Below are 17345 nucleotides of genomic sequence, written 5' to 3'. Positions count from 1 at the left end.
GTTTGAGTCTTTGTAACATGTGCCGAAAAAGCATTGACAATTTGAAAATGTTTTATTATATGGATGTGTTCCAATATACTGGTTCGGACACGCCTTCAAACTTCACCGGTATTCTTGGATTATCAGACATTTGTGTATCCAGGGAATTTATAATGGTTCTAAGTTCACCTACAAAGCTCTCCACCATATGGCCCCCCCATATCTCTCTGATCTTCTCTCCCTCTACCAACACCCCCGGGCCCTCAGATCCTCCTCAGCCGGTCTCCTCTCCACCCACACATCAAAACTCCACAGCCTAGGTGACAGAGCCTTCTCCAGGACATCTCCCAGGCTCTGGAACTCCCTCCCCCAACATATTCGTGACTGAGTCCCTCACCATCTTCCAGTCCCGCCTCAAGACTCATCTCTCTCCTCTGCCTACCCCTAGATCACTCACTATCTCTAGCCCCATCAACTTCCCCTAAGTAAAGCGCTTTGAGTACGTGAAAAGCGCTATATAAATTGAATCTTATTTTAAGTGTTAGCTGAAGAGGATCCCAAATCTATTGTAAGTGTTAATCAATTTTTGGCCAATTATCATAAAGCAACTCCCTATGTTAAACCTATTGGGGTTGAGGGAAAGTTTCAAATCATGCATCGATTTACACATTTACCGGTGTATGCAAGTTTACATTAGATGTCTGTTAGGACCCTTAATGCACTCGGATATGGTAGGGAGGTAACAGCCATAAGGCATTGAAATTATGCTCTTCTAATGGGTACCGTTTAGTTTGCATCTGCTGTATAGAATACAGGAACCGAAATGAACGACTGCTTTCGCTAGTGAAGGCCAATATAATAGCTAGTTGTACATGAACAAGTCTAGACTGGCAGCCTTAAACAGTCTGCTGAACTACCTATAGGCAACCGCAGGGGAAAGACTAGCTAATCAAACGGTTGGCTTGGCTTACCTAGGCTCTCTTCAAAAGTTCAATAACCAGAGCGCTCAGACCAGCCTGAAGCTAGCAAGAGGGCGAAGTGACGGAACAGACTAGTGCTGCGGTCATACTTGTACTCAGTTTGGCCTAATTAGTGATCATGTACCAGTTATGAAATGTTATGGGACACCTTTTACCACTTTGCTGTGCGTAACAAATATTTAACTACATTAATATTTATGAAAGAAAATTGCCGTAAGTTCGACCCCAAGCATTGTGCAGGCCACGGTTTTGTGAATGTAGATGCTACCTACCAATTAACCAAGGCAACACAGTGAGGTCAGCACTTGATGCCAGTCTCTAATACTTGGAGCACCAGGTACGAGTGTACCTGGTGGCAATCGCCAAGTTTTCCCAAGCAATACAGGGGCTGAAAAATGCCCAGGGGCTGTCTTTGCAAATGGTGCTAAATTTATTGAATGGAAAAATAAATTGTGAAAGTATTTTCCTCCCGCCTGCGGATGGAGTAGAAAAGGGTTGCAGGTTGTGTCATTGGTGGCATTTCATGAACATCTCTTTCCCACTTCCATAACAGGAGCCTTAATGTGTTAAAACATATTTGGTATTTTCAAAGAAACATACTTGTTATCCATGTATTGGACGACGGTGTTTAAGAGTTCATCAATGCAAAGGTATATTGTAATTGGTCTCGACTAATCCTTGTAAACTTGATAAAAATGGATACAATTAAACTGAAACTAAAAGCAGCAAGTCAAAACTTTCACAGGAGATGGTGCTGTCCTTGAGCTTTCATTTAATGTTTCATTAAACCTACTCAAACACGGGAAGGGAAGGATGTACTGTCCAATGCAGCCTTTGTCCTGTTCCCACCTCCCTCCCTGCAGGATCTTGGTCTCACACTTTGTCCTGTTCCCACCTCCCTCCCTGCAGGATCTTGGTCTCAACCTTTTCCTAAGCAGTCGATCAGGAAGCATTTTTGGGGTGGGATAAGCATTAAATGGCACCACATATATATATGGCTTTCCTTTCCGTCATGTCTTTCCTTATACCGTTAAATAATTGAAAACTGGCTCCTCCTTTTAGCAGGACGGGGCTAGTTGTTGGTATAACCTGCCAGAGCCCGCTTATAAAGTATGGAACATTGTGACTTGGCTCTCGGCTATTTGGCACAAAGTACTTGGAAGCTTCACCTGGATTTTAATAATTTTCTTCAAAAGCCAACCTAGTTTATCCATGTCACCAGAATCTATTGAAGTCAATAGATTTGTCTAGTTGAGGCTAGTTGAGGATCTATAGTAGTGTCAGATTTCTAACACATAAATTATGAGTTATGGCCTAATCAAAATATGCAAATAGGCTAACGTTATTCTAGCAACCACAAGTAAGCTTCAGAAGGTGGGAGGAACTGGAAAGTTCCCATGCACACAGGACATCTCCCTTAACGTGTGTACAATGTTTGGCGCTGTGATTTCAAGCCATCTTGCATGTGTAACGCACATTTGCAAGGTCAGGTATGCACAGTATTTGACATGGCCCTGTTTCAAACAAGTGTTATAGAATGCTGCTTTTGTGCACCACTTTTGTAATTAGTGTTCACATGTAACCGGAAAGGTTGTCTTGTTTTCGTTATTGACAGAAGAACACTTGGCCATGATCAAGATGCTCTCTACTCCGTTCTGAAGCAGAATCCTTGGGGGTTGTTGTGTCACTGTTAAGAGTCGCTAGTGCTTAGCTGCTGCAGGCCTGACTCCGATGTGGGAGACTGACAGCAGTCTTGAGGGGATGCCTTGGCCTCAGGCCTGCATTAACCTGCCATTGGGCCCTGGGGCTGAGAGGTTTCGTAGCCCCTATAGAGGGGATCTTACTTATTTTACGACATTTAGCCGTTGTCGAGGGGCACGTTGGACGACTGTGGCTGTGGTGTCAAGGGGCCCCTGGGCCCAGCTACCACTAGTGGCCCTCTTTTTTCTTGGCTCATGATAGGCCTCTGATCTTTGAAAGCCCCAAACAAAAAATCACATTGCCTTGGGCCTTGGCTCATGATAGGCCCCCTGATCGTCGTAGGCCCTGGGGCTTCAGCCCAGGTAAGCCCGTGCATTAAGGCGGCCTTGCTTGGCTTCCACAATTATTTTAAAGGACACATATAATTGCGTTTTCACAACAAGTAAAAATAGTATTTTAGTTCCAGAAAACATGTTTTTGAGGCACTTTTGAAAATCTCCCCTACCTCATTCCCCTCTGTTTCAGTCCCTTCAGAATGTGCTGTTTCTGGTGTCTGTAGCTTTAATGCAAATGAGCTGCCGCCCATTGACCAATGAGCTGAACCACAGCATGGAGAAGGGATTGTTGCCGTTTGCGGATTTCTGGAGCTCTATATATATATAATATGATGCATAATAATACGATTAAATATGGGTATTTATATAATATTATATCTAATATAACGGCCAAAAGCTATGTGCGCCTCGGATGATATTATGTATCATAAATACTGCGTCTGACGTCTCTGGCACTTTCCCAACAAGTAGACTCGTAGTGACATGGAGGAGAAAGGGATTGTACTCCGGGAGCTGAGCTGCCTCACTGCCGCCGAGCTACCCGCCTGCACCGGCTGCCGGAGCTGCCTCGCCGGGTGTCCTCTGGGAGCTGAAAAGTCTTGCGGGGGTAGCTTGGTGGCAGTCCGGCAGCTCAGCTCCGGGAGTACAATCCCTTTCTCCTCCACGTCTCCTCCGCCGGACTGCCCCCGAAGCTTGGGCGGCAGTCAGTCCCTCAGCTCAGGCGGGTGGAGCTCGGCGACAGTCCGGCAGAGAAAGGGATTATACTCCCGGAGGTCACCTGCCACCGAGTTCCCCCCGCCGGAGCTGCTCGTCCGCTGGTCCACAAAATCATAGCTTTGCTCTGATTGGAGGGGAGGGCGGAAGTGGGAGGTAATATTCAACTGTGCCGCCTTCCTACGTAGGAGGGGGCGCAGAAACTGACTCGCTAGTTTGGTAACTGTAGGCGGGGTACTTTCAGAAATGCATATCTCACTCATAAAAACATATACGGACCAAATCCCAGGAAACGTGTTGTTTTCATAATATGTCCCTTTCAACAGTTATGCGTTCACTTTGACCTTTTTATTTGGAGCCGCTGCTGGACAGGATGCTGCTTAGTCCGAAGGATTGAGGAGGGGGACCGCTCACCGTTAGCTGTTTCTTCCTTCCGTCCCTTTGAATCAACTTTGGCGTTTGTGTTTAGTGTCCTGTTTTCAGAGGGTTCTCCACTTTCAGGTCCTCTTTTTTGGATTGCGACAGCTTCACTAGATAATGACTCCTCACTTCCAAACCCTGACTCAAGGATTCGCAATGAATCTGTAAAGCTGTCTTCTCATTTCCAGGACTTTCTTTTAACCAACTCGTGCTGCCTCTTTATCCCTCTTTCATCTGTGGCTGCTCAGCCCCCTACAATGCAACCTGACCGTTTTTTGATCGTCGTCATGCCCAGCGGTGCCCAATCTAAAGTAGTCAGGTCTGGAGGAATTGGGAATGGTAGATCAAGTAGTTTGGCTAAATGGACCGGTTCACACCTTCTTCTGCCAACCTGTGCACTTGGCACTTCCTTCAGTGGTATGCAAACTGGTTAATCACAAACACAAAGAGGTGTGGACCTGGGAAGCATGCTGAAAACCAGGCCGCCACCAGGCCAGAGTTCCTCAGGTCTGGGTTCGCGGTCACTCAGGGTGCACTCACACTAGGCCATCTGGCCGTGGCCGTGGCCGTTTTCACACCTAACCGTGCTCAAATCTGCCAGTGTGAGTGTGGCCAGTCTGGCCAGGCCAGGCCAATTTGGCCACTTGGGAGAGGTGTGCTGCTACGGTACTGGCCGCTACGGTACAGATGCTAATGAGCCGACACGCACGGCTACGCAACCTGAGCTGGATGACGTATAGTCCATGCGACGACCACGGACATAATAAAGACGACGAGCCTTCTTTCCCATTAAACGGTAAACATATATCCAAATAAGCAACAGACTCAGCAAAGTGCGAACTGTGTTCTCTGTGTTGTTGTCCATTGTTGTTAGAACTCTGACAGGCGGCAGACTTTATTATGGTCCATGCAGCGGATTCTTGGTGATGACGTATTACTTACGACGTGATGACGTATGTAAAAGAGCCTACCGTGGCCAGGCCACAGTTGCGACGGCCAACGGCCAACGGCCACGGCCAGATGACCTAGTGTGAGTGCAGGCCAGAGAACAATGGGGCCATTTGAGCACGGTTAGGTGTGAAAACGGCCAACGGCCACGGCCAGATGGCCTAGTGTGAGGGCACCCTCAGTCCCTGGGTGTCCAACACCGTGAATCTCCTGTCAAACAGTTTCTGTGTTTTGTTGGAGGAGTCCGTAATCCCTGTCTGAGGACATGGACATAGAATCAGGATTTTCTGCTTACTGGATGCTAGAAAATAACCACGGTTTAAGGGAAAGTTCACTCCTGATATTCACTATTATTTAAGATTTGTTTTTTAAGAAATGCTTTCAGAGGGACACAATTTGTTTGCTGCAATATGCTTGTTTTTTTATTTATCTCAAAGAGGTAAGTATTTCAGTACTTCCTCTCAACTACACCAACGGGGCTTTGAATTATTTATATGCAATTCAGAAGTGTGCTGCAATGGTCACCCTGGCCCTGTTCTAACAACGATCTAAACGGCCTGGATCAGCTCACTGTGTGCAGTTATACCATTGTGCATCACATGTTTATTCTCGTGAGACCGTCTAGATATTTTCGTTTGGCGTTTGGTCATGAATATCAGTCTGTCTCTAGCTGGGGAGCAATGGATTTCAAAATATGCTGCATACACGTTGCACATTGAATAAATAATCAGTGGCCAGGTTAAACCAGCCGTCTGCACACACACTCGGGAGATCTCCTGGATGAACCTTTGCAATAAACCGGGATTGTAACACAACTAACCTGCAGCCTTGGTTTAGAGGAGCCCAACATGTCTTACCTAGATGGAATGGGGCAGACACATAGATGGCTTGTACTAACAGATTGTGCTGCACTTATGTTGTTTAAAGACATCCAGTTAATGGGAGTGATGCTCTTGATCTTTTCGATACTGCCGAACACTGTTGCAAGTTAAGCAAAAAATAATTTGAATAGCATCAGTGCAGTTTTCTGTTGATCTTTTAACAAAGTTTTTCAGTCTATTTTGACAAAAAATAGTTTTGAGAGTTCTGCGGAATGCTGCATTTTCCTTGGGCGCTGACATAGTTTCTTTGGAGCAGACTGTGGTGCTTCTTGTTCTTCATGAACTCACACTCCCCAGGGAATGGGATGGTCTCACGAGGAAAGAACCAAGTCTAAATTAAGCATTCTATGTTAGTGGGTAAAGCACCATCCACATTGCTGAAAATACTGCTTAACACAGCCATAAAAGTAATCTTCCCACATCTAGTGTTCGCTTGTAGTGGTACTTGCTGGATCTGTGAACGTCTTAGATTAATCGTATGCATTTTTTTTTCTTGGATTTTAGTCTGCAGTGTTGGTTGTTAAGACAGCTTTGGAAGGAAAACCCTGCTGTATTTCTCCCTCACACGCCGCTGGGTGAAGACGCCAGAGAGTCAGAGAGAGCGTTGAGTGGTCAGAGAAATGATTGAGTGGCTGGAAGTGGAACTTGGCACTGTTACCCCCATTGTGTGCATGTTGCTGTCTTGTTGTCCCTCTGTCATCCTGTGCAAGTTCCAGTCCATTCTCCAGTCTCATCGTTTTCCCGCCTCTAACAATCTGCTACTCCGGCTCCACCAATCAGCTCATCCACCTCATTATATTCCAGCAATGGGAGGCCTGCCACAACCATTTATAGACAGCTTGCTAGTCTCCCTTGCTTGATTGCTCCTTTTGGTGTGCTAACGATAACCATGCTCATGCATTTACTAAGAGCTTCAACGGGATGGTTCGATTATTTGTCGTTTTATATATATTATATAAAATATTGTCCATTGCTTTCCCTCCCCCCTACTTGTGTCTAGTGAACAGTGTGTGGTGTGTTCCTATAAGCCTGATCCTTTGTCATTTCTTTGTTGCCACCTTGTGGTCTTGGGATAGGTAAGGAATGTACACCTCTGGCCTCCATAGACTTGCAACACGTAGAACTGTTTTCTGTTTGGATATATAGGTGAGTGTTGTTACCAACTGTGATTTTGGGTTTGTATCATTCACAACAAGAGCCAAAGGCAGGCTATTATTTCCAAGGGAAAAGTGGATATCAGGAATATAATTATCAGGCATTTGAAATTAGATTAGATACAGCTTTATTATTCCCCCGTAGGTGAAATTAGTTTGTTGCAACAGCCCAGCAGCAGTGGAAAAACACAGGATAAAAATACAATAATGCTGACAATGACAATGCTGCATTAAGTTGAAATGTGATATTTTGAGTCAAGTAGATATAATTGAGGCGATCCATGGGATTTTGACTTTACTGTATCGAATGTGCATTTTAATAAAAAAAGAATACAAAGGTACGAAATACAGCATGTTTGGCTCAAGCTTACAAACAATGACCTAGCATGACAACAACATCATTGTGCATGACAAATTATAGATGGAAAAGGATGTTTGATTTTAAAAGATGAGCCATGTGTTACTTGACAAAAAAATCTTGTTGATAAAACTCCAATGCTAAAATGATGATTAAACAATACCCGTGTCTATTTTTTATTGACTGGGGTGAACTCAAGAGTAATAATGTAGCTCTGCCTGAGCTGAAGGCGTGCACTGTCCCTCGGTCAGTGACATCCTTCTTATCAGTGTAAGAACCCTGTCACCACACCGCATTGAGATGAGAGTGGAACGTTCACAAACTGGTTGGTGGAGACCTGGGATAATACTCCTGTTTTCTCTAACTGACAGTCTGTTTGGACTGGAGTTACAGTGATACAATGGCATAGACTACTCTGTTAAAGATCGTATAAGCAAGGGGATGTAAGCTTCATTGCAAAAGGGCCCCAGGGCGAACAAATCTAGCCTTGGATATAAGCACTAACCACATTTTAAACAAAACCCAAAACCTTAACAAATGAATACTGTCAACCCACATGCTCGATATGGAGCCATATGTGACCTGTCTAATGAAAATGTATAAAAAATATAACATCATCCATCTTTTGCCAAAGTACGCTCTAATGACTCAGCTGAAGAGCTGAGCGGTTGTTTGGATGCCCCTGAAGGGGACTTATTCCTCAGTGACCAGTTTACCGATAATAACCCTGCCCTGCACACACCTTTACTATCACCTAAACCAAGTTCCTTGAGTGTGTGACACATCGCCCAACTAGCCACCTAGTTTACAGCTTCCTTGACCTCAAGGCCAGTCAGACTACGGAGCTGTGTCTGGGAGGTAGGGCAGGAGCCGGCAGCATAGGGCCTTTCTTCGAGCCAGTTGTCACGAAGTGGCAGGAAGTGGAACAGATCACTAACTTTAAATACCTGGTAGTGGCTCTGTCTCCTCAAGAAACCTCGGAGCTCAATGCCAGCGAAGACACCACGACCAGGGTCTGTTTACAGGTCCCACTGAGAGTGTTCTCATCGCTAACACCGTCTCCTGCTATTGGAGCAAGATCACTGGAGACAAACAATTACTACTCCAGAACCTATGCAAGATCCATCATCAAAAAATCCACCCAGGTCTGTAGCACCCCGTCCTACTCCTTCACTCAGTATTCCATCTGTTGCTGCTGCTGCTTCTGTAATTAATGTAAATAATGTATCATAGGTCATCTTCACTGTCTGTACAAGATCTGTCTATATGATATTGGGTACTGTCTGTTTTTTTTAAACGTATTTACTGGGTTACCATTACCAGATTGCCGAAGCCAAATTTTCTTTATGTAAATTGAATGGACAATTGTTTTTCTTATATTATCTTGTAGTTATGCTTTAAAAAACGCTTCCTCCTTTTTCAGTTTTTTCATTATTGGTTTTATACTTGGTTTTCATTGTAATACTTTTTCTAATTACATTCATTGAATGTGTCTTTATTATAATTTATTATTTAGGATTCGTTGCATTTATATTTTGTGGTTTGTTTTGTAAATGACACATCATTTATATGAATTACTCCAATAATTATGTCATGTCATAAATAAAAAAAAGCTTTATGAATAACCACAAGTGTTAAATACGACGGCAGTGTAATCTGCCTTCCGGAGGGGAGGGGCCATGTCCGAATGTTTTTACGTCAGGAACATTGACTTCACGGCACCGCGCCATTTTAATCGAAGAACAAGCGGAATTGAACACATTTACCACGCTACCCCACTAGGATTAAATGCCTGTGCGGCTCCCGTAAATTCATTCGAATTGATACAACTTTACGCAGAAAAGAGGAGCTGAACTACTTTATTAAGATCCATACCCGATTCTGGTGGAGGAAACTGGATGGTTTGAGGTGAGAATTGGCTATTCCCGTCATGTGCGGCCCTTTGAGCTAGCTAGCTACGCTAATGTAGGGTTAGCCGGCTAGCTAGTGATCGTCGAGGACACAATGTAGCTCTTAATGTCATAAGCTATATATATTCGTTGTTTTGGGAAATGCATAATCATATTTTTTAACTAGATCGTGTTTAAGAAATCGAAATACATAATCAAAACATGTTTACCTTCTAGTTAACATTATCATAGCCTTACGCGAATGAGCTAGTTCTGCCAGACTGTGTCCAGTGAGTGATTTACGTTAGGAAGTGGGAAGTATAAAGGTTTTGGTTTGGGCCCTCGGTTTTACATTGATCATTGCAGTTTGGAGAGTACCAAAATTAGTCAGCTAGAAAGACTGTAAAACCTAACGTTGTACCATAATCTAAAGTCGCACATGTTGTGTCCGGATGTTCCCTAGGTAAAAGATGACGCAGTTTTTACCCCCGAACCTGCTGGCACTCTTTGCCCCGCGGGATCCCATTCCTTTTCTGGCCCAGCTAGAGAAGCTCCCCCATGAGAAACACCACAACCAACCCTACAGCGGCATAGCGCCGTTTATAAGGCACTTCGAGGTAAGGATACGTTTATGGTTGGATAGTTATCCTCGGATAGAATATTGTCCCTGATGTTAATGTTATGTTATTAATTTGTGAATAGGATCCCAGAGATGCCCCTCCACCAACAAGAGCAGAAACTCGTGATGAGCGACTGGAGAGGAAGAGACGAGAGAAGATTGAACGAAGACAAACAGTTGTGGAGACCGAACTCAAGCTTTGTAAGTTTGCATGGGGACTGTTTAATGATCTTGCTGGAGACAATTTCATTCAGTTAAACATTCCTAACGTTTGTTCTTATTCACCCATCCCTCTAGGGGATCCACACAATGATCCAAATGCGCAGGGGGATGCATTCAAGACATTGTTTGTTGCACGAGTGGTAAGTGTGTTTGTACCGGTCACTTAAAAATGTCTGTGCAAAGTATCCATGACAGAGATTTAATCTTTATGTTCCCCTTCCAGAACTACGATACCACAGAGTCTAAGCTACGACGTGAATTCGAAGTTTATGGGCCTATTAAACGGGTAAGATGCGACTATTGTTCAGTGCCTCCTTGATATTCTTGACCATGCCAGTGATTCTTCTGTTTTCTCTTTGACATGTGGTGTAATCTGTGGTTTGTTCATTTGTGTTTTTTCCTTCAGATCTACATAGTCTATAACAAGAGGACGAGCAAGCCCAGAGGTTATGCTTTCATTGAGTACGAACACGAGCGGGACATGCACTGTGAGTACCCACTGCCGACACTAATTCTCAAACCTCAACACATGAGCAAGACTTGGACCTACAGCATTCAATCCGATTATATACACACACGCACAGAAGTTTTGCTTATAGATACCCTTTGTCTTTTCATCAGCTTCACATTTTGAAGCAGGATCTATTATTTGTGGTTTGCTTGCCCTTTGCAAGTGTAAACTATTAGATCCAACGTAAACATGATGTTTTTGAAAGCAACTAATACAATTAGTTGAAGTACATTTAGCGTTGTTCAAATTCGATGGGCTTGTGTCTTGTCTGGTGTGTTTTTTTTCGAGCTGACTAATAGCCGTGTGATTTTGGAGGGGGCAATGCGCTGAAGTAGTCCCACCTTTTGTGGTCATTTCAGTCAGCGCTTAATGACTTCGGAATGTTTCCGACCTGAGTTTCTGTAAACCTGAACGTCTTTGCCTGTCGACGGGTTCTTTTGAAATGCTTTGCGTGGTAGTTCTGGAAGAGCAGGTCTCCTGGTGGGAATCCCAATGGTAAGCCCAAGGTCAAATTGGTCGGCAAGCATAAAAATTGTGTTTTGAAGAATGGCGTTGGCACAAGTTGTCTTGTTTTATAACTTATCCATTTCGTGTTTTTATAATATTTAGCAGTGGTTTCAACCCTGGTCATGTTGAGCTTAGTTCTCTTTTCTATCAATACATCGCTACCCTGTCTTGTCTCCTGAGGCATCAGTAGGCCAAAGTGTATGTAAATTGACACAATGCGCCAGCCATCCCCAACGGTTCTCATTAGGGGTGTAACGGTACACGTATTTGTACCGAACCGTCACGGTACAGGCACTTCGGTGTGGTTACAGAGGCGTACCGCGGTTCGTAAATGTGGCGTACATAGCGTTAATATGGCGACTGTAAAGGCTTGTTTTGCGATGCAGAATTTAAAACTTGAATTCTGAGTTCCAACCGGACTGTTTAGCCCAAGTATAAAAGAAAATGTCTGTCGTATGACGCATGTAGTCCGGTAACTTATCAACCCCAGCGTCCTCGGTTGCTAAGCGACGTCATAGTCTTTGGCGGACTATTACTCTGCTGATCAACACTACGAATGCTGGTGACAAATAAATTGTATAAAGACGCACCTTGTGAAGTAATTTTTTTGCAGGCTGCAAAAAAATGCAGGCTGTGTTCAGTAAAATAAATAAACAAATGAACTGTTTTCGGCGCTTGTAGGCCTATCTGCCTAAGACCCCGTTGAAATAATTTTGAAATTGAATTTTGGTCGCGCAGTTGTGAAAATAAGCAGATTGATTTCAGGCAAATCATAATAGCCTCTCCCTGGGTCATTGTGTGTGCGTGTATCCGCGGTGCGTGCGTGGGGGGTTCTTGATTGACAGATTTTCGAATATTACTCGAATACTTCTCAGCGAATATCGAATAGTATTTTCGCCAGAAATGCACATCCCTAGCAAACGCCTTTTGAAAAGGCACCATCCAGGTGTTACTATCACCGTTGCTGTGGAAAAAAAATGAGCTGTGCAAACCCAGCTCACGACACTATTTCAACAACCCCTGTCTGGGAATTCAGAAATGCAAATGCCATAACCAAGTTTATTGGTGTTATCATTGCTGCTGACAAACAAGCAGGTTTTTTTTTATTTTTCCCCTTATCTTTGAACCGCACCGTGACTTAAAAACCGAGGCACGTACCAAACCGTGACTTTAGTGTACCGTTACACCCCTAGTTCTCATCAATGAAATACAGATCCTGTTGGATATTAAATAGTTGTGGGCCACTAGGCTCTTCAGGACCAGTGTTGTCATACCCTTTGGGTTAATGATCTCAGTTGGGGGGTGGACTTGGAAGGGGAATGTGGGACTCGTGCAGTGTATTAACTGTGTGTTGTTCTCACTGCAGCCGCCAATCTGTGATGGCTATTGGCCAGAGCTGGCTTGCAGATGATGATGGTTATGATACATCTACACCCTACTACCACAGCTCAGTATATGGTTGGTATAATGGGTTTGTATGATGGGTAAGATTTCTTTCCACCCTCCATCTTACTTGGCATAAAGGAGGCGTGTTCCATGGTGAAGGCACCTTTTCTTTAACAGTCGGTAGCGGGTCCTTGTTTTCAGGCGATGCCTACAACAGGCTTTCACCATTCAACACACCCCGGGCCATTATTGTACGGACGGGTGCCCGATGATTTTGCCCTTTTGTGTTAAAGCCACCTCAAGTTAATGCCTGCCAAAAACCGAACTGGCATCGTCAGATAGTTTTACTTCGAGTTCTTGCCCTCGCAGCAGGGCACAGATGCTCCATGATCAACTTATCTGTTTGTCGGCCCCTAGGTACTGACATGTGCCTCCTTGATGGGTGTAGGGATGCTTTCCTTAGCGTCTACGGCTCTCAGTATGAGGCCTGTATCTGTAGGTTTCTCGCCAAGGATCGACTGGACTTGTATTGATCCAACTGTGGCTAACACTGCTATAGAAATATGTGGACAAAAAATATAGGATGAGGATTGTAGTGCAGTATTTTATGCAGGACTTGGAGGCCTCAGGCACTGCCAAACGTTACTTGTATCTGATTGGGAGCTGGCTTTAATGGAATAGGCTAATGAGGGGACCTTCTTGGTAAATACGACATTGTCTCCTCGTATAGTGTTGCATCCAACACAACATACAGGCGTAGGACAGAAGAACAGCACAGCCTTAATCTCACTCCATCTGCATCAGATTAGACTAGGCAGTTTCACACTCCTATTTAAATACGCTTATCAAACATCATGGACGAGTTAATGAGTCATGAAGTGAAGCATAAACTTTATAGAATAAGTTCCCTCTATCCAAAGCAAAGTTAGGCCCTGAGCATGTTACAGCAATATGTCATGTCCCATCAAACCAAAAGGCACCTCCTAGTTTGGTTGTGTAGCTTCTCCCCAACATAGCGTCTGTGGCTGACAGGGTTTTGGTAAGACCCTTTCTTGGATAGATTGGACTGCTGCCAGTTAAATTCAGTGTAAATGGAGGGGTTGTGGTAAGGCCCCCAGGTCATTTGGCCGGATGTTGGACTGTATCTGTGTGTGCAGAGTGACTTGGTGGGGGGTACCGGTAAGGCCCTCTAGCTGTGCGTTCCAAGGGGGTCGGTAAGGCCCTCAGTGTGGGTATGGGGCTCTGGTAAGGCCCGTCAGGAAGATGGTTTCGGTTTCTTGCTCGACTTGGATATTTGGCTCTCAAAAAGCCCTGCCCGAGGGGACCGTCCGACCCAACAGACCAGTGTAGGCGCCGTCTGGATATCAGGCCTTCATCCCAGGACTGTAAGATACGGTGGCGTGTTTTGGGATGGCTGTGAGTAAGGAGCGAACGGTTGCAGCATCACTTGTTGAGTTTTTTTATGTTTATTTATTTTTGACTTTTTAATCAATGGTTTGGTAAGGCAGCTGACTCCCTCATACTTCCTCCAACACCTGTTGCTCAAGCTCTCATTTGCTTTCGGGGCGGATGGGTTTGCAGAGTGGTAAGAGTATCGTTTGGGCTGGGGGTTTGCGTGCTGCGTGCATCTGTCTGAATCTGCAAAAATACAAAGAACTGCAGAATGTAGATAACTGCCTGGTGGTGGTGGTAAGTGGCTTGTGACAATTTGTTTTCATACTGAAATGCATTGCTGTAGATCAAAATAACTAAGGTTTTTGTGGCTTAAATTGACAATTTTGAAACTTAAAAGATAGTAATAAAATACATCAAGTTAAACAACTGCTGATGTGCGGTGCATTCAAAATGTATCGGACACGAATACACACCTTTCACATCTGGGACCTCGTATATCATCCACCAGCAGGTTAGTACATGAGACTGACGTTAAGTAAGCGATCATGTGATAGGAGAAAGTTAGGAATAAAAGCTTGACTCAATTGTGTCAGTAGTATTTTTATTTCAGTTTGTTTTGCATAAAGTTCCCGTAAAACTTAAATCTTAACTTTAAGAAAGTTCCGGATCGGATTATTTGTCATGACGGGCACGCCAGTGTTGGTGGCATGCCCGTCTGTGGACAGGCTTCTTAAACGGTGTTCTCAGTAGAGGATCATTCAAACCCTGCAATAAAATGAGTTTCCAGCCATAAATTAGTTTGGTCAGACTTGGTCAAAAAGTGTCTCCCTACCAGTCTGATCGTCTCCTCTACCACAAGAGTGGTTTGTAATGCCAGGTGTGAGCAGGCTATAACCTCCAAAGGCAAAACGCCTTAGTGTAGGGGCGCGGCCTAGACCGAACGCCGGTTAGAACCGTGTTGTGGACACTGCGGTGGTGTGGCGGACGCAGTTCTGCTCCCTCCTCCCTCGACTTTAACCCCAGAGAGCAGCCTTCTGGGCCAGTCCCGCTCCTGGTCAGTATAACCTGCACTCCTCCTTTCCTTAACCCATGCTCGCACCAGTGTCCCCCCCCCGACTCACTCCTGCTCTCCTCCCTTCGTCCTCTATCCCCCCCCCCCTCCCTTCAGCTGCCTACAAGCACGCCGACGGGAAGAAGATCGACGGGCGCCGGGTGCTCGTGGACGTGGAGCGCGGGCGCACGGTGAAGGGCTGGCAGCCGCGCAGGCTTGGTGAGTCGCTGCCTCCCCCACGACGACATGTGTTACTGGTCGTCCTTCCACAGTAGCTCTGGAGACTGAACCAGTGTTGTGCTGCACCGTAGGATTGGAAATCTAGCAAGGGCTAAAAAAAAAATTGTTTGGTTCCGGTTTCTGACCAACCCGGTCAATTTATGTGCGACCCAAATTATTTTATGAGCTTTAAAAAATATATATATATGTTTTTTTTTTTTTGATGCAAACTATAATTACGTTTTGGTACAGCACCTCTTCATTCTGTACAAGGATGAGTGAATTTTCTCGTTTTTAAATGAAAACAACCTACCTATCATTCGCTGCCGCTGGAAAATAAATAAATAAATTCCCTACCTACCCATGACCTCAACTGACAACCCACAGGAACCAACATTTTTTTTTTTTTAGGCCCAATAGTCCCATTGAGTTATTTTTTTATGCTAAATTGGAAATCGATTAAACCCGGTGGGGAGGATGTGCGGATCACCTCTCCGGAATGCTGGAGAGTTCCCATACTAGCGTAGATTGGCCAGAACTCCATTAGAGAGCAGATGGAGAACCTCACCGTACCGGAGCGTTGACGGTGAACTGTGTGGCCCGTTTAAAGGTGGCGGTCTGGGCGGCACCCGGAGGGGCGGCGCCGACGTCAACATCAAACACTCTGGCCGAGACGACGCGTCGCGCTACGACGAGGCGCGCCCCATCGGAGGAGGGTGAGTGACCCCCCCCCCCCTCGCCCCTACGTATTGAACGAGTCGGCTCTGTGCCCTTCCTGACGCCCTCTTCCTCCCCCAGGGAACGCCCCGAGCGAGGAGAGCGGGACCGCAGCGAGCGGCCGGAGCGGAGCCGGGAGCGTGGTGAGCGAGGGGGGGAGCGGGCCGAGCGCGGCGGCGGCGGCGGCCCCGGCGGCGCCGGAGGAGAGCGCGGCGGCGGCGGCGAGCGAGGAGGGGGCGGGGAGCGCGACAAGGAGCGCGGCGAGCGGCGCCGCTCCCGCTCCAGGGAGAGGCGCCGGCGCTCCCGCTCCCGGGACAGAGCTCCGGGGATGGCGGCGCCCGGGGCGGCGGGGGCCCGGTGGAGGAGGTCCGGCGGGGGGCGGGAACCGGCGGCAGAGGACCGGGAGCGGGAGAGGGAAGAGGGCGGCGGCGGGGCCGGCGGCGGCGGCGGGGAGAGCAACAGCCGGGAGAGGAGCCGGGACGGGAGAGGAAGAGGCGTAGCCGCAGTCCGCGACCGCAAAGCGGGAAAGGAGGGCGGGGACCGGGGCAAGGGGGGCGGGACGGCGATGGAGGGCGGGGCGCGGGGCCGTATGCGGAGGGCGGCGCCGAGGAGGGGCGCGCGAGGAGGGCCGCCGGAGGAGGGCGAGGAGGGCGGGGAGGGCCGAGGAGCGCAGCAGGGAGCGGGACCGGGGCGACCGCGAGGGAGGGACCTGCCGGCGCAGCACCGGGACAAGGGCGACCGGGACCGGGGACCGCGAGAGGCGCCGCGGCGACCGCGACCGCGACAGGGAGCACAAGAGGGGACCGCGGCGACAGGGAGAGGGGCGGGCCGGAGCGCCGGGGAGGACAGGCACTCCTCCATGCTGTCCCGGGATGAGATGGGCCCCCAGGAGGAGGTGGGCAACGGGGCGGAGGAGGGCGAGGCCCCGCCGCCCATGGAGGAGTACAGTCAGGACGGGATGGACCGCGAGTCGATGCAGTCGGGCGAAGGCTACGGCTCCAATGAGAACGGCTACAAGATGGAGCCTCAAGGGGAGGAGTACTGAGATGGGCACCGTGGTCTTTGATTACGTCATATGCAATTCTCAAGTTGTGTGTGATTGCTACTGTACTAAACTACAACCCCCCACAGCCTAGCCAGTGGGAAGTGTAATTCGTAAGTACTTGATGCCCTTCTTCAGGCCTGTGTTCGTCATTTGGTTCTTCTATAGATTGGGATTTGAACCCCAAAGCAGTGGCACATCGACCAAATGGCAGCAATGTTGAGACGTGTCCAAAAATATTTGTAACCAAATTTTTCTAAAGTGCGTTTTTCCTTTGTTTGCTCTTAAGAAAAGGAGTTAGGTAAACTAAGATAAAG

General features: G+C 46.7%; 1 protein-coding gene across 1 annotated transcript; it reads left to right on the top strand.

Moving 5' to 3' along the window:
* The first annotated feature begins 9120 nt into the window (after positions 1-9120).
* On the top strand, positions 9121-17339 carry snrnp70 (small nuclear ribonucleoprotein 70 (U1)). The gene is given in 12 exon segments (XM_030337470.1): positions 9121-9378; positions 9823-9976; positions 10062-10179; positions 10276-10340; positions 10424-10486; positions 10607-10688; positions 15168-15269; positions 15880-15985; positions 16068-16734; positions 16736-16786; positions 16788-16826; positions 16828-17339. Coding segments are annotated over 11 exon segments (1644 nt in total). The 5' UTR covers positions 9121-9378; positions 9823-9829; the 3' UTR covers positions 17032-17339.
* Positions 17340-17345: the final 6 nt, after the last annotated feature.

Source organism: Gadus morhua, chromosome 2 (assembly GCF_902167405.1).
Source record: "Gadus morhua chromosome 2, gadMor3.0, whole genome shotgun sequence".
NCBI classification, from domain to species: domain Eukaryota; kingdom Metazoa; phylum Chordata; class Actinopteri; order Gadiformes; family Gadidae; genus Gadus; species Gadus morhua.
The sequence above is the reverse complement of the archived record's forward strand: the minus strand, read 5'-3'. Positions and strand labels throughout refer to the sequence as shown.